This window comes from Trachypithecus francoisi, unplaced genomic scaffold (genome assembly GCF_009764315.1).
Source record: "Trachypithecus francoisi isolate TF-2019V2 unplaced genomic scaffold, Tfra_2.0 Lachesis_group4, whole genome shotgun sequence".
In the NCBI taxonomy this organism is placed as follows: domain Eukaryota; kingdom Metazoa; phylum Chordata; class Mammalia; order Primates; family Cercopithecidae; genus Trachypithecus; species Trachypithecus francoisi.
The window spans coordinates 144,420,284-144,434,352 of NW_022681469.1; the positions used below are offsets into that span (position 1 = coordinate 144,420,284).

At 44.0% G+C, this 14,069-nt stretch overlaps 1 protein-coding gene across 2 annotated transcripts in view; it reads left to right on the forward strand.

Annotated features, from left to right (window-relative positions):
• SPATA48 (spermatogenesis associated 48) overlaps nt 1-13,129 on the forward strand; it is a 63,052-nt gene extending 49,923 nt beyond the window's left edge. The window contains exons 9-10 of one of the 2 annotated variants that reach the window (XM_033194260.1): nt 5,071-5,178; nt 12,289-13,129. In XM_033194260.1, coding sequence (XP_033050151.1) covers nt 5,071-5,178; nt 12,289-12,412 — 232 coding nt within the window. In that variant the 3' untranslated portion in view covers nt 12,413-13,129. The remainder of the gene's footprint in view (nt 1-5,070; nt 5,179-12,288) is intronic. The other variant, XM_033194261.1, reaches the window with a different exon arrangement.
• Nucleotides 13,130-14,069: the final 940 nt, after the last annotated feature.

A 14,069-nucleotide genomic window follows, 5' to 3' on the forward strand; every position in this document is an offset into this window, starting at 1 on the left:
GCTTCTGCCTTTGGCAAGTAACGGGTTCTTAGAGCTCCAGCCTCAGCTCTAATATAAAAGCTTTGAGTTATACTGTTTCTACATTCCCTTCTAAATGGAAGAATTGAAGATCCCAAGAAAACAGGAGGAAAGACTATACCCACTAGATGAAGAGAATAATCAATAAACCTATAATTCCTAAAAAATATCTTGTGGCCATGACATCTTATGATATTCAGAAAAATGCAATCCAGTGACCAAAAGTCATTGCAAAATGATTCCAGTTTTACTTGCATTTGTCATTGAACAATAAAATCAGACAAACCCCAACTCACAATGGACTCCTGTCTTTTCCTCTCCAGCTGCATCCCCTTTACAGTTCTCCATAGTCCTTCCTTTCTCTCAGCCCTCTGGGCCAACCCTCCCTAACGTCCAAGCCTGGACTTTACTACTCTTCCTCCCTCTCCCACTTTCTGCTCCCCTTGTCCACCCTAACTCCCATCCATCTCCTGCTGCTCCTCTCACATGGGTCTGCACCTGCTGCACGCTGGACACTGTGCCAGGCCTTTACTTGTATCACATTGTCCCCAGCACCCTCCAAGGGAGTGCATCTAGCCTGACTGATGGCCAATTATAGGTGAGATGCCTGAGAAAACTTCAGTCGAGGTCTAAGTTCACACAGCTGGTCAGGGCAGCCCTGGAAACTAAATGTGTCTGTCTCACACTCCCCTCCCTTATGTTGTATCCATGGTCTTTGTCCACTTGGGATCTTTAAACATTTAAATGTGCATTTTTTAAATTAAAAGTATTAGTGCGAAAGCTGTTGGGAGCTAAATCAGCTTGATGTCTGCCTAGAACTGTACCTGATATAGAATGGCTCTAAATAAAAGACTGCCACATTGATTTGAACCTGCACTTACACCCCATCCCGTATAAATGCAGCCCACCGTGAGCTAACAAGGCTTTCCTGGCTGGGCTGGGAGTAATGCCAGTGGCCCTTCCCATTCAGTTCAATCACACTGAGGTCCAGTTCTACCACTTGCCAGCTTGGTTGTTGCTGGCCATGTTACTTAGACTTTCTCTGTCTCAGTTTCTCCATCTATAAAATGGGCATGATCATAGGACCTATGGCACAAGATTACTGTGTAGTCAACTTACATCAAGCATTTAAAAGGGTGCCTGGAACATAGAACATACTCAATGACTATTAGTCATGTTTACAGTGCAGAGTGAGAATTTGTATACATGCCTAAATTTTATGCACATATACAATACTAGAGTCTACATATAACATGGTTTCCTCCACATTTTTCCTGTCTCATATTTAACTTACATACCATCTGTACTCCCTTCTTCTGAGTTACTAAACTTCTTGATTTTCTTAAATTACTTAATTTCCATTTTATCACGCTTTGTTGAGAACCAATTCGTTGTAGACTTGGGCAATAGTATATTCAAATGTATCAATTAGTGAACAAAATCCTGGTTTATTTGGAACTAGGGAGTACAAAATAAGGTGTTTAAAGAACTAGAAGCTGTGGAGCAAAGGCAAAAATGAAGATTTCTTATTTTTAAGTGGGTCTCTGCTTCTTTCTGCTTTCCTCAAATGGGGAGTGGAATTCTTTGAACATGGGTCTAATCTGGAAATCCATTTCCCAGCTTGTATGTTTCAGTATCTTTAATAGCTTTATTCCCTCCAGCTGAAAAATAACATCTCCTATCAGCAGCAATCTAAAGTGTGCCCCAGAGAGTATTCTCCTCCTAATATAAGGTCACCGTATTGCACTTAAGATGGCAAAATTCCCCTTGCTATGGCCGTATGTGCCAGGGTTAAATGGAATAGATTTAGAAGTAGTGTGGGTGAGGACTTTCGTTTTCAAATATTTGGCAGTTTATTATGCAAGTGAATTCATTCTCAAGCCTGAGCAGCTAATCAGTCTACCTTTCATGATATGTTATTATTAAATATGATGTAATCTAATAGCATTAAGACAATGTAACATATGATACCATTTAGCATCAATAACCTGCATGCCACAGAGGCACAGAGGCTGTGCAATGTTTTTTTTCAATCCCTTCATGTGATTGACAGATGGCCTGCGTCCATCCCTCTGACTTCTTAACTGCTCTGATGGGAGGATATGACTTTAGAGGCGTTTTAATTCTGCAGGTGTTTTCAAAGGCAGTGGAAAAAACCTTTCACACAGATGGAGGGGATTTCCTTTGTAACATGCATGGAAGCTTTAATGAATGGTTGACAGAGAGACACACGCATGAATAACTTTGCCTCATTCAGGGTTACCTCTCTAACTTACATCTGCACTTTTCCAACAAAATTCCAAGAAATCCTGCAGGGCACTGCCTAGAATTCGGCAGCTTCAGTTCACTCACCTAGGTCCCTCCAGCAAGCTTGACAGTGTGACTCTAAAACAGAGGCTCCTGAACTTAGCAGCACAGGAGAATCATCTGGAGAGCTATCAAAAGTCCCAGTGCTCAGGCCACACCACTTACTAGTTACATTAAAATGTGGGGCTGGGCCAGGCACGGTGGCTCATACCTGCAATCCCAGCACTTTGGGAGGCTGAGGTGGGCAGATCACGAGGTCAGGAGTTCGAGACCAGCCTGACCAACATGGTGAAACCCCATCTCTACTAAAAATACAAAAATTAGCTGGGTGTGATGGCACATGCCTGTAACAGCAGCTACTCAGGGGGCTGAGGCAGGAGAATCACTTGAATCCGGGAGGCGGAAGTTGCAGTGAGCCGAGATTGTGCTGCTGTACTCCAGTCTGGGCAACAGAGCAAGATTCCGTCTCAAAAAGAAATTGTGGGGGTGGGAGCCAGGCATTGGTGCCTTTAAAGATGCCCCTGAGATATCAGTGTGCAGCACCATTGGAAACCTCTGTCTCAGCATCTTTTCAGCTGTCTGTACTGGATAAACTTTGCAATCTCCATGTGCATGGCCCTTATTTTGTAAATGTTTTATTTCTTTAAATTACTGTATTTCAATTGAAATTAGTTTAGCATCTATTAAGTGCTAACAATTTGCTAGCCGCTTTCACATTCATTTAATTCCTCTAATCCCCAGAGTGCCCCTAAGAGGTTAGTGTTGTTGTCTTCATGCTGCAGTTGACTAGCTGAAGCCCAGAGAGCTTTCTTCACTGGAGTAAAACCTCACAGTTGGTTAAGGGGCAGAGTCAGACTTGCCACAGAAGCCTGCTTCTCGATGCAGTGAGCTTCCCCCAGTCTTTAGCTGCCTTATTTTCCTAGTCTCACAAAATCTGTTATTTTGTACTGTTTATTCTGCTGTTGCCATAGGTGTAATTTCCCTTCACTTTGTTAGTCTCTGGGTGTCCTTGATTATATCACCTGCAAGCCAGTAAGTCATCACCAACAGAGTCATAAATTACATAACTGGAAGAGAATTAGGAGACTTACTAGTGCAATTCCCTGTCTGATATGTATTTTCCCCCTAACATTTTGATACTTGCACATAATCAATGTGGGAAGGACACCAAGAAATTGCAATGTGAATCCTTCTCATTGTTTCCACTTCTCCCTCACCCAAGTCCTTCTGGTTGGTATCACTAACCTGGGGTCAGGCTGAGGCTAGCAGGCTCCAAAAGATTATGTCTAGTCCAGATCCCAGAGATGATATGGGGAACCGGGGTCTGAATCTTCCTCCCAACCCTTAAGCACACACCCCTTTCCCTAACCTCTCTTCTGCCTGCCTTGTCACCTGATACTTTCAGGAGCAACTCCTATACGTTCCAAATTTTGAAAATTACTCCTAAGATAAGTGGTTCCTGGAGAAGGCTTTGTTTGGCTTACTGGTCTTGTGGGAAGGTCGTGGATATAACCAAGGCAGCCATTGAAGAACCATTCCTCCACCACCCACAGAGGTTTGCTTGTTGCTACTGTGTTGCATTTTGTCTGGGCGCCAATTTGAGTAGGGAACCATGACACAGGGATGTCCTGCTCTCAGAGAAAGGCCCAAGGATGGCAAGTGAAAGCCACTGAGATGAGTGAAATTTGCAAGCTGCCCACTGGCCCTTTCCTCACTGGGGGCAAATTCATGATGGTGGCCTTTCTCATTCCTTCCTGAAGCCAGCACAGTGAGCTGAGGCCAAGGCCTTGATACGACTCTGCAAAGATGGTAGGTTGTTACACAGAGCCTCATGATCTGCAAATGGTGTGTTCTTGGACTTTGAAATACAATTTAAATCTTATTTTCCTCAACTCCTTGCAGCACACAGGACGGAGCTTCATGCTGGGCCTGTCCCATAAGCCTTACCCACCTCCTAGGAAATAATCTGTGTAAACCACCTTGCGTGCTATCATGGCAAGAATATTCGTTATTCTTCACATTCCTTCCTCTGAACTACCTACTTAAACCTTTCTCTTGAATACTCGTTTACCCTTTCTGGAGAGAGAGAGCTTTTACACACACTGAAGACGGCTTCTTCACGCTTGTGTTTTCCTTTTATCTCCCACTGTCCCTGGTGGAGAAAAGAAGAGGGAAGCAGAAGAGTCAGTGGAGTTCGACTAAACAGACTGTTGTAGAATTAATGCTGGGGTACATTTTTTTCCAATGGGTAATTTTAGGAAATCATCTGAAATTTGTAGTACAGTACATTAATGGTGATAAGAAAGATATTTGATAAAAGTAACAATGCTGTAAATGTAAGTGTGCATATTCATTAATATTAGAGTTTGCATTACAGAAATATATATGAGATATAGGTCTGCTGCTCTGTGAAGACCTGATATCTTCCTTCATTATGAAACAGAGTCAGCAGTGAGTCATGTTTATAAAAGACATGGAAATTTAAAATATTAGAAAAACATGAACTTGAAGTAAATTTTATTGACCCCAGCGTAGGGCTGTTATCTAAGTACCTTTGCATGAGCATGCCCCAGGCCTGCACTGTTTCCTTTTTGGACAGCCCAAGTTCCACACCTTATACAGGAAAAAAAAATTAGACTGCATCTTTCTTTATATTTTTCATATTTGGGTGCTAGTTACCACGACAATTTCACAAATCATCATTTTAATTTCCTCTCTTCCTCCTCTCTTAACTCTTCACTTTAGTGCTGCAAATATTCCAGGATATACCGGCAAGGTTCATTTCACAGCCACCCACCCAGCAAATTCTAATATTCCATCAACAACCCCATCACCAGATTCAGAACTGCACCGGTAAGTATGAATCCTCTTACTCAATTTGCTCATATACATTAGGAGGGGAAATCCTAATTATGTTTATTCCATTAAAGAACAATTAAATAGTAAAAGCAAATTTACATTGTTTTTTAAAATGTGGCATCAAGTCCGAAACAGAAAAAAGATAATTTTCCATTTTCCTACTGAGGGGAACTTTATTAAGCCTTGTATGTGTTTCCTTTTTGAATCTTACCCAAAATTACACTGAAAACCAGGTGTAGATTAATGTTATGATGAATGTGGCCCAAAGGGCATATGAAGGTATTTCAGGCACTTTAGAGGAATGGCATCTTTGCTTAGACTCACAGCTATGCACACACAGTACCTTTCTGCATGACCATCAGAAGACACATGGAACATACATCAGATAGTTACTTCTTGTGAACAGTCACCTTATTTTTTATAAAAGACAAAGTTCTGTTGAAAGTCACATATATTTTTAAACCTGCATTTTGCAGATTGAAAGCAGGAGATGTGGCCAGGCATGGTGGCTCACCACGCCCGTAATCCTAGCACTCTGGGAGGCTCAGGTGAGCAGATCACTTGAATTCAGGAGTTTGAGACCAGCCTGACTAACATTGTGAAACCTTGTCTCTACTAAAAATACAAAAATTAGCCAGGTGTGGTGGTGGGCACCTGTAATTCCAGTTATTTTGGAGGCTGAGGCAGGAGAATCACTTGAACCCAGGAGGCGGCTGTTGCTGTGAGCCAAGAGTGCCACTGCACTTCAGCCTGGGCAACAGAATGAGACTCCATCTAAAAAGAAAAAAAAAAAAAATCCCAGAAAACAGGAGATGTTAGATGCAAGGTTACTGAAGATTCCTTTATTTGAAGCTACTAGTGAGAAGGAGCATATCGTTACTCATTTATTATAACTCAAATTTGAAAGCACCTGATGGAATTCCTGGCATTGCAAATGGTTTTGAAAATGCAAACACAGTATGAATGATGTCTAGTGGCTGGCCCAGTGCAGATGAATATGCTAGCACAGTCGGAAGGCAGACTAGAGGGATGGCAGTTCTCCCCCAAAAGGACAGCTTGTTCTCCTAGATCACATTCTTTTGGTAGAGGATTCATTTGTTTATCACGTATTTTATTTATTTATTTATTTATTTATTTGAGACAGAGTGCTCTGTAGCTCAGGCTGTAGTGCAGTGGTGCTATCTCAGTTTACTGCAACCTCTGTCTCCTGGATTCAAGAGATTCTCATGTCTCAGCCTCCCGAGTAGCTGGAATTATAGGCGTGCACTACCACGCCCAGCTTATTGTTGTATTTTTGGTAGAGACAGGGTTTTCCCATGTTGGCCAGGCTGGTTTCGAACTCCTGACCTCAAGTGATGCTCCCACCTCAGCCTCCCAAAGTGCTGGGATTACAGGCATGAGCCACCGTGCCTAGCCTTATCAAACATTTATTGAGCATCAATTCTGGGCCAGGCAGTGTTCAAGACACTGAAGATACAGGGATGAACAGACAAGGTCCAGGCTTTCAGGAGCTTATTTTCTGGTATGAAAGATAGACAGTAAAGAAGCACACAAGTAACTGAAGAAATGAAATAATAATCTTAGCTAGTGAAATGAAGAAGAAAGACTGATGTAGGAGAGAGTTCCTCAGAAGGGGCTTATTGAGCTTGGTGGTCAGGGAGAGCTTTCTGAGGAGGTGACTGTCAGGCCATGGGTACCAAGCCTGAGCTCCTGCTCTGATCAGCTGCTTAAACTTTCAGAAAGGCAATGGCTATGAATGGGAACAGCTGCCATGCATGGGCCTCCTGGGCTGTGGCTCCTGGACCACCCAGCTGCTCATCCTCTCATTCACTCATCCATTTGCTGGTGGATTCATATGACCTTTTACTGAGTCAATGCATGTTTACTGTGCTCCAATAAATCACAAGAACTGCTTGCAAGGAGCTCACCATCTCGCAATGAGAAATAAATAATTGCAGCAGAGGATGACGAAAAATGTCTTAACACTAATAATCACTTCTGTTAGCTGAGTGCTTTGTGGGTACTAACTCAAGTCACCGTCCCAGGAATCCTGTGAGGAAGGGAATGTTACTATCCCCATTTTACAGATAAGGAAACTGAGGCACACACAAGCTGCCTGCGGCTCTGGGAGGAGGCACTAAAGAAGACTTCACAGAGGAGTGGCTCATGCAGTGACTTGAAGGAGTGGGGTTTGGTCCCCGGTAATTGAGGGCAGCAAGCATTGCTCACGGCACAGTAAAGGCACCGTAGGGGGCAGCTCTCAGGCCCCAACTAGCCCATTGTAGGCCACCGTGTATAGACAGTTCTACGCATCCCACAAGCCCTGTGTGTGTGGCCTTTTCTAAGGTGCCTGCCAATAGGAGGCTTTATCAACGCCTCTCACTTTCTGGATTGGTAATTGTCTAGCATCTCTCCAGGCCATCTGATGAGAAATATTTTAAAAGGAGGTCCATGGCTTTCTAGGCTAATAACTTGCACTTGGTTTTTTCTCAAGACACATTTTTTCCCAGTCTCAATATTTGCCTGTATTTAAAAAGATAAATTCTGTCATGTATATCATCCTAACAACATATTACGATGAGATATGGGTATATAGTAAAATGGTTACTATAGTGAACATATCTGTCATCTTCATAGTTACCCATTTTCCCCTTCCCCTTGTGGTCAGAGGAGCTATAATCTACTCATTTAGCAAAAATCGTGAATACGATACACTATGACTCTCTATAGTCCTCATGATGGATCTTATGTCTCATGCTTGTTCCTCCTGCGTGGCATCCTTTGACCTACATCTCCTTTTGCCTTACCCCCCACCGAATCCCTCATAACCACTGTTCCATTCACTCTCTCTGTATATTTCGCCTTTTATTTCTTTTTTAGATTTCACATATAAGTGAGATTGTGCAACATGTTTCTTTCTGTGTCTATTAGCAAAATGACTTCCAGGTCCATTCGTGTAGTGCAAATGGCAGGATCTCCTCCTTTTTAAGGCTGTGTAATATTCCATTTTCTTTATCCATTCATCTGTCAACAGACACCTAGGTTGTGTCCATATTTTGGCTATTGTGAATATGATGCAATGAACACAGGAGTGCAGATATCTTTATGAGGTGGTAATTCACTTCTTTTGAGTATATCTCCAGAGATGGAATATGTTATTTTTATGCTTAATTTCTTTAGGAAATCCCATACTGTTTCCATAATGGCTGCTCCAACCTACATTCCCATCAACAGTCTATCATTTCTCTACACTCCCATCAACACTTATTATCTCTTGTCTTTTTGATGGCAGCATTCTGATTGGTGTGAGGTGATATCTCACTGTGGTTTGTATTTCCCTGATGAGCAATGTTAAGCACTCTTTCATATACCGGCTCACCATTTTTGTTATCTTTGGAGACATATCTGTTCAGCTCCTTTGCCCATTTTTTAAATTGGGTTTTAAATTGTTTTAAATTGGGTTATATGTATTGAGTTGTGTGAGTTCTTTATAAATTTTGGATATTAACCCCTTATCAAATATACGGTTCCCAAATATTTTCTCCCAGTTTTTAGGCTGCCTTTTCATCTTGCTGATTGTTTCCCTTGCTGCACAGAAGTGTGTTAGTCTGACATAGTCATATTTACTTATTTTTGTTTTTGCAGCCCAAGCTTTGGGTGTGATACACAAGAAATCACTGCCAAGGCCAATGTCAAGACATATTTTGAAATGTTACAAATCCATTTCTGAAGGCAAAGCTGGTAGACATTTAGACAAGTAATATATATTTACTTCATGTGAGGGACATAAAACAATGTCAAAATTAAATACATCCTTATATTGATCATTTAGACTCACCGTCCAAAGAGAGCTAGGATGAAACCTTGTGGCTGGTTCATGATTTAGGAGGGATCTGATCCAAAGATTCTCTGTCAGTGCAGATATAAACATTGCTAATCCCTTTTCTTTTTTTCTTAACGATCCATCTTCTCACCCCCAAATCTCGGACCCCGCCCTGATCTCTTATTGCTCTAATGTATCTACACAATGCATAATCAAGCCATCCAATATGTGATAAAAGGTTCCTATTATCTTTCAGATTAATCTCTATTTCTAAATGAAAAACTGTCCCTTATGTTACTCCCAGAGAATATAACTTGTATCTTTCAGTCAGACTTTCACATTCAGATTCAGGCCCATAGCTGACTCTTGGGGGTCCTCGCAATCCCCCTCAATACACACATAGTGCACATACGGCTGTCATCCATGGCCCTCAATATACACACATACTGCACATACAGCTGTCATCCATGGCTCGAATAGGGACCCAGCGCCCTCTGAGGCAGTGTCTCTGGGATTCTCATTCTCAGGGTGCAGATAACATGCTAGAGAAAGTGACACTAACCAAAGTGTCACCCACAACTAAGTGATGGCTCGTGCTGGGCCCAGGTGTCAAGGCCTGCACCTCTGCCTTCTGCCCTAACAGCAGCTCCTGGCAAGCAGTGGCTTTTTTCTGGCATGAAAAAGCACAGTGCAGAGGAGCAGGAGGGAATTAAAACATGTAAAAACTCACCGTGCTTTCATAAGGACAGTGCCCTCTAGCAGGATGACCTGGCCCTTGTGGTCAGAAAATTGGGCCTTCCAGGCTCTTCACATCAAAAAGTATCACTCTGATTTTATTTAACACTATAATTTATTTTTCTAAAACTTTCCAGTGAAAGTATGAGCCTTGATCTCTCTCTGATGCGTGTCATGAGAACATAGTGAGCTAACTTCCTCCTGACTGTTTCTGCTTCATCTGATGCATTTTTTCCTGCTATTTCTAAGAAGTCATCTTCACACGGGCATCCCCTGGGAACTCCTGAATATTAGCCACTACTGTACTCTCACTGCTCCTCTGCAATGGGTTCCTTGCTTATTAAGAGCTAATGCCATCCCTATGGTGGCTGTCTTCAAACCTCTCTGTGCCACATGAGTTTCTAGTCCCTTCCCCATACCCCTCTCAGCTGGCCTTGCCTCCTACTTGCTGGGGCACCCAACGTGATCCTTTCATTTTCCCTGCTAGTGTCCCCTCCTCCTCTCCACATCCCAGGCTCTATTTCCATTACTGCTGTCTCCCTTTTCCCCCAGGAAGACATGCTCTTACTTTTCTAAAATATTGATCATTATTTCTGAGCTCTGAGTCCTGTGGTCCCATCAGTCCTGCTTCCTTCCTTCTGCCCTGCTGTGCTGGCCTCTCCCAGCTAGCCAGTTGTTTAAGAAGAACCCCAGCAAACTTCCCTGTGAGCTGCCACCCTGTTCTCCCCTCTCATTCCTTTCACCTCTAAACTTCTTGAAAAAGCAAACAGCTAATCTCCCGGGCCTCCTGCCTTCACTTCCTTCCTGCCCACTCTCTCCTGAACCTGAACCTCCTGGCTCTGGATTCTGACACCAGCAGTCAAGTGACATGCTCCTGCCTGCCAGGCTGTACATTGGAAGGGGGACAGGAGAGAGGCCATTGAATCTTCTTGATGCAGAGGCAAGGAACAGTGCATTTGGCTGGATCTCTGTAATTGAGAAAATTGTACTGGTGGTTTGGAGGTTTTAAGTTGTTTGGGCCTCAAATGTTGATACAAAGGGATCCATGGCCATATACTCCCACACCATATTTGGAGCAAAGTACACAGGGCCCCCACAGTGCCTCAGGATGAATATTGGGATGGAATGTAAACTGAGAGGAAGGGACAGTTGAAAGAGATTTGAAGTGAGGAGATGGGGTGTATTGGAGGTGGAGAAGAAGCAATGTGACCAATCTCCAAAGTCGTGAGCAAGGGGAACACAGGCACAAATGCTTTTTCTAGCTCCCTTTTCCAGGACTGTCCAGTGTTTCTTGCCCACACCTTCCCACCAGAATGTAACCTTCACAGAAACTTGCCTTCCCACCTCTGCAGCCATTTCTCACAACATATTATATATATGTGTGTGTATGTGTGTGTATTTATATATATAAAGCAAAATAAAATATTAGTTCAAGGTGATCACAGCATAAAACAAAGCCGTTTTAGATGGAGTCGCTATATAGAGGGTTAATTTTAATAATTTTTAATTTTTTAATTTCCCATGCCAGCATTGTAACTCACTGCTAATACAAGCACTGCATTTTGTGTGTAATTCAAATAGCAGCAAATTCACAGCAAAATTACTTCAGGCCATGGGCTTGTGGGGTTGCTCATAATAGCTGGCCCAACTCCTGTGATACTGGAACAGCCACCTCCAGGCAGAATAGGGAGTTTGGGAATGCCAGTAACCCAAGGGGATAAAACATCACTTGCAAAGCATTCCACATTTTCAAAGCTTTTTTAAACAAAATTATTTTAGTTATCACACCAAACTTGATAGGGCAAATTTGTTCCTACTGGGTATACAAGCAAAGTAAAATGAAGCCCAGTCATGAGCCTCCTGTGGGAACAGGCAGCTTAAATGCTCTGGCAGAGCCAGTAAAACCCTGTACAGCAGGCCTTGCTCACCCTCCAACAGCAGCCTCTGCGGGAGGCCCAGGCCCCTCCCACCCATGTCTTTTCCTGGCCTCTGAGTGACCCAGCCATGTCTTCTCTTGGGGCCTCTGCCTGAGGCCCTGGCCCACTCCACCCATGTTTTCTCTTGGCCACTGGGTGAGGCCCGGGTTCCCCCCTCCCATGTCACCCATGTCTTCTCCAGGCCTCTGGGTGACGCAAGTATGTTCCCTCTTACCCTCTGAGCGAGGTCTGCCCGCCCCATGTCTTGTCCTGGCTTCCCTGTGCCTTGTCTGTCCATCCCTCACTCCTCCTTGGAGGACACTCCTCTTAATTCCCACGGCCGCCCAGCCCGGAGAGCTCTCGCCTGCGTGCCCTGGGCCCTCCCCAGACACGATGCGGTCGGGTTCCCTGGGTGGCTTTCTGCAGATCACCCCCATTCCTAGCACCCACCACGCAGAAGTGCAATCCCTGAAGCCGAGAGCTCCCCAGCAGGAGTCATCCTCGCTCCCTGCATACAGTGCGCGCTCTCTTCCCCTTCCCGCACATGGGTATCATTTGTTGGATGAGGTTGTATGTTTTTACAGGTCTTTTACGTCTCATTTTCCTCTTTTTCTCCCCATGCTGCCTCAGCGTCTTACAGAAAGAAATGGCAGTTGACCTCTTCCGTCACCAGGCTCCGCTGTCTCGACTGGTCACAACTGTGAGACCCTACAACCCTTTCAACAAGAAGGACAAAGAAACCATAGCCTACTAGGGGAGGCTGCCCGGCGCGGGCTGTCTAGGCTTCTGCCTGGGGAAGGGCTGTGTGGCGGTGGGAAATAAAGGCGGCTTCTCCCCGCTGCGCAGTGTAGTGGGTTCCGTGCTATTCTCCGCTGGCCTGCGCATCCCTGCCCAGCCCCGCCTCTCTCCTCCGGTAGGCAGCGCTCAGCTGGACCCGGGGCACCGGCCAGTCGCGGCTCAGTCTCCGAAGCCGCCGGCAGCAGGGGAACAGGGACTGTATTGCAGAAGATTCCTCTTTAGGGCTGGATTATTGGGTCTAACTAGAGGTTTCACATCGGACCACTTCAGTGCGGGGATTCTACAGCAGAGAGCAGACCATAGATTTTAGAATCTCAAAGTCAAAAATCCGTATGCTGCCAGTGGGAACACTGAGCTGAGAAAGTGCGTTCTTTTCTCGCGGGGGACATCACACAAGGGGACAACATCTACCCTATCTTGGCCTGCTCCAGTGTTTCCTTCAGAGAGAAGCGTTCCCCAGGCCCCATGAGGGTCCTGAGGTCTAAGTCAGGACCACTTTGGGTTAGAGTGTGGCCTGACCCGGCCTTGACCAAAGAGAGCACCAGCTCGCAGAATCTCTCAGGGGTGCATGTGGGCTGAGGGGGAGCCCTCTGGTCTTCGGAATATACACCTAAAGTATATTTACATAGTATTTGCATACACACATACACATACACATACACAAAGCCTGTTGGAGTTTACAAAGTACTTTTGTAAACCTTAGCTCATTTGATCCTGCAACCTCATAATAAATTCTTGTAGCAGGCATTTTGCAAATACCTTGCATTTTATGAATAAAATAGACTAAGGCCAGGAAAAGTGAAGTATTTAAGGTCACACAATTAGTAATTAGTAGAGTTATAACTAGAACCGAGGTTTTCTAAGTTTAAATATTATACCTTTCCTACCCTTCCATTTTTTCAGCAGATTGGATAACCTTCAATGAATTATAAAAACAAAGAAACAGAAAAAAAACCCTCCCTGTGTTTCTAGACTTTTCTGAAGTGTCTCAGGGTTTCTATCTGACTTCTTCTAAGAGATTCAGATCAAGATAGTTATACCTCAGAACTCCAAGTAAATGTGTAAATGCTTTTGGGGGTAGATTGTTCTTGATTTTCCCACAGAAAGGGAGAAGTCAGCTACCTTTGTGATGGAATCATGTATTGCCTCAACAGACAACAACACAGACTTGGATGGTGAGTATTCTACCAGGATGAAAGAGGAAGGACAACAGCCATCCATTCTGAGGGCGGACGTCCCTGCATGCAAAAGGAATGGCTCCCCCGAACCCAATCTTGTAGTTTAATTATTTTTAGAAAGAGTAAATTGGAAACAAAATAGACCCAAATAAAAATCTTCAACTCTGGAACGTTCTCAGCAAGACACAAATGGGGCAGTGTTATCCTCCTTCAGGAAGCAGATTAACGTAGGTACCTGAGATTACATTTGGCAGTAAACATCCCTGGCAGCCCACTTTGTCAGGGGGTGGTGGTGCTCAAAATCTGAGACACCTCTTCATCATTCAGGGCCTGGACAGGGCTTCAGTAATACTGGATCTTAGCATTTTCCAGGCTAAGATAATTTTTCCATTCTCTACAGTGCAGATACCTAGACACCTGTCAGAGCACTTGAAC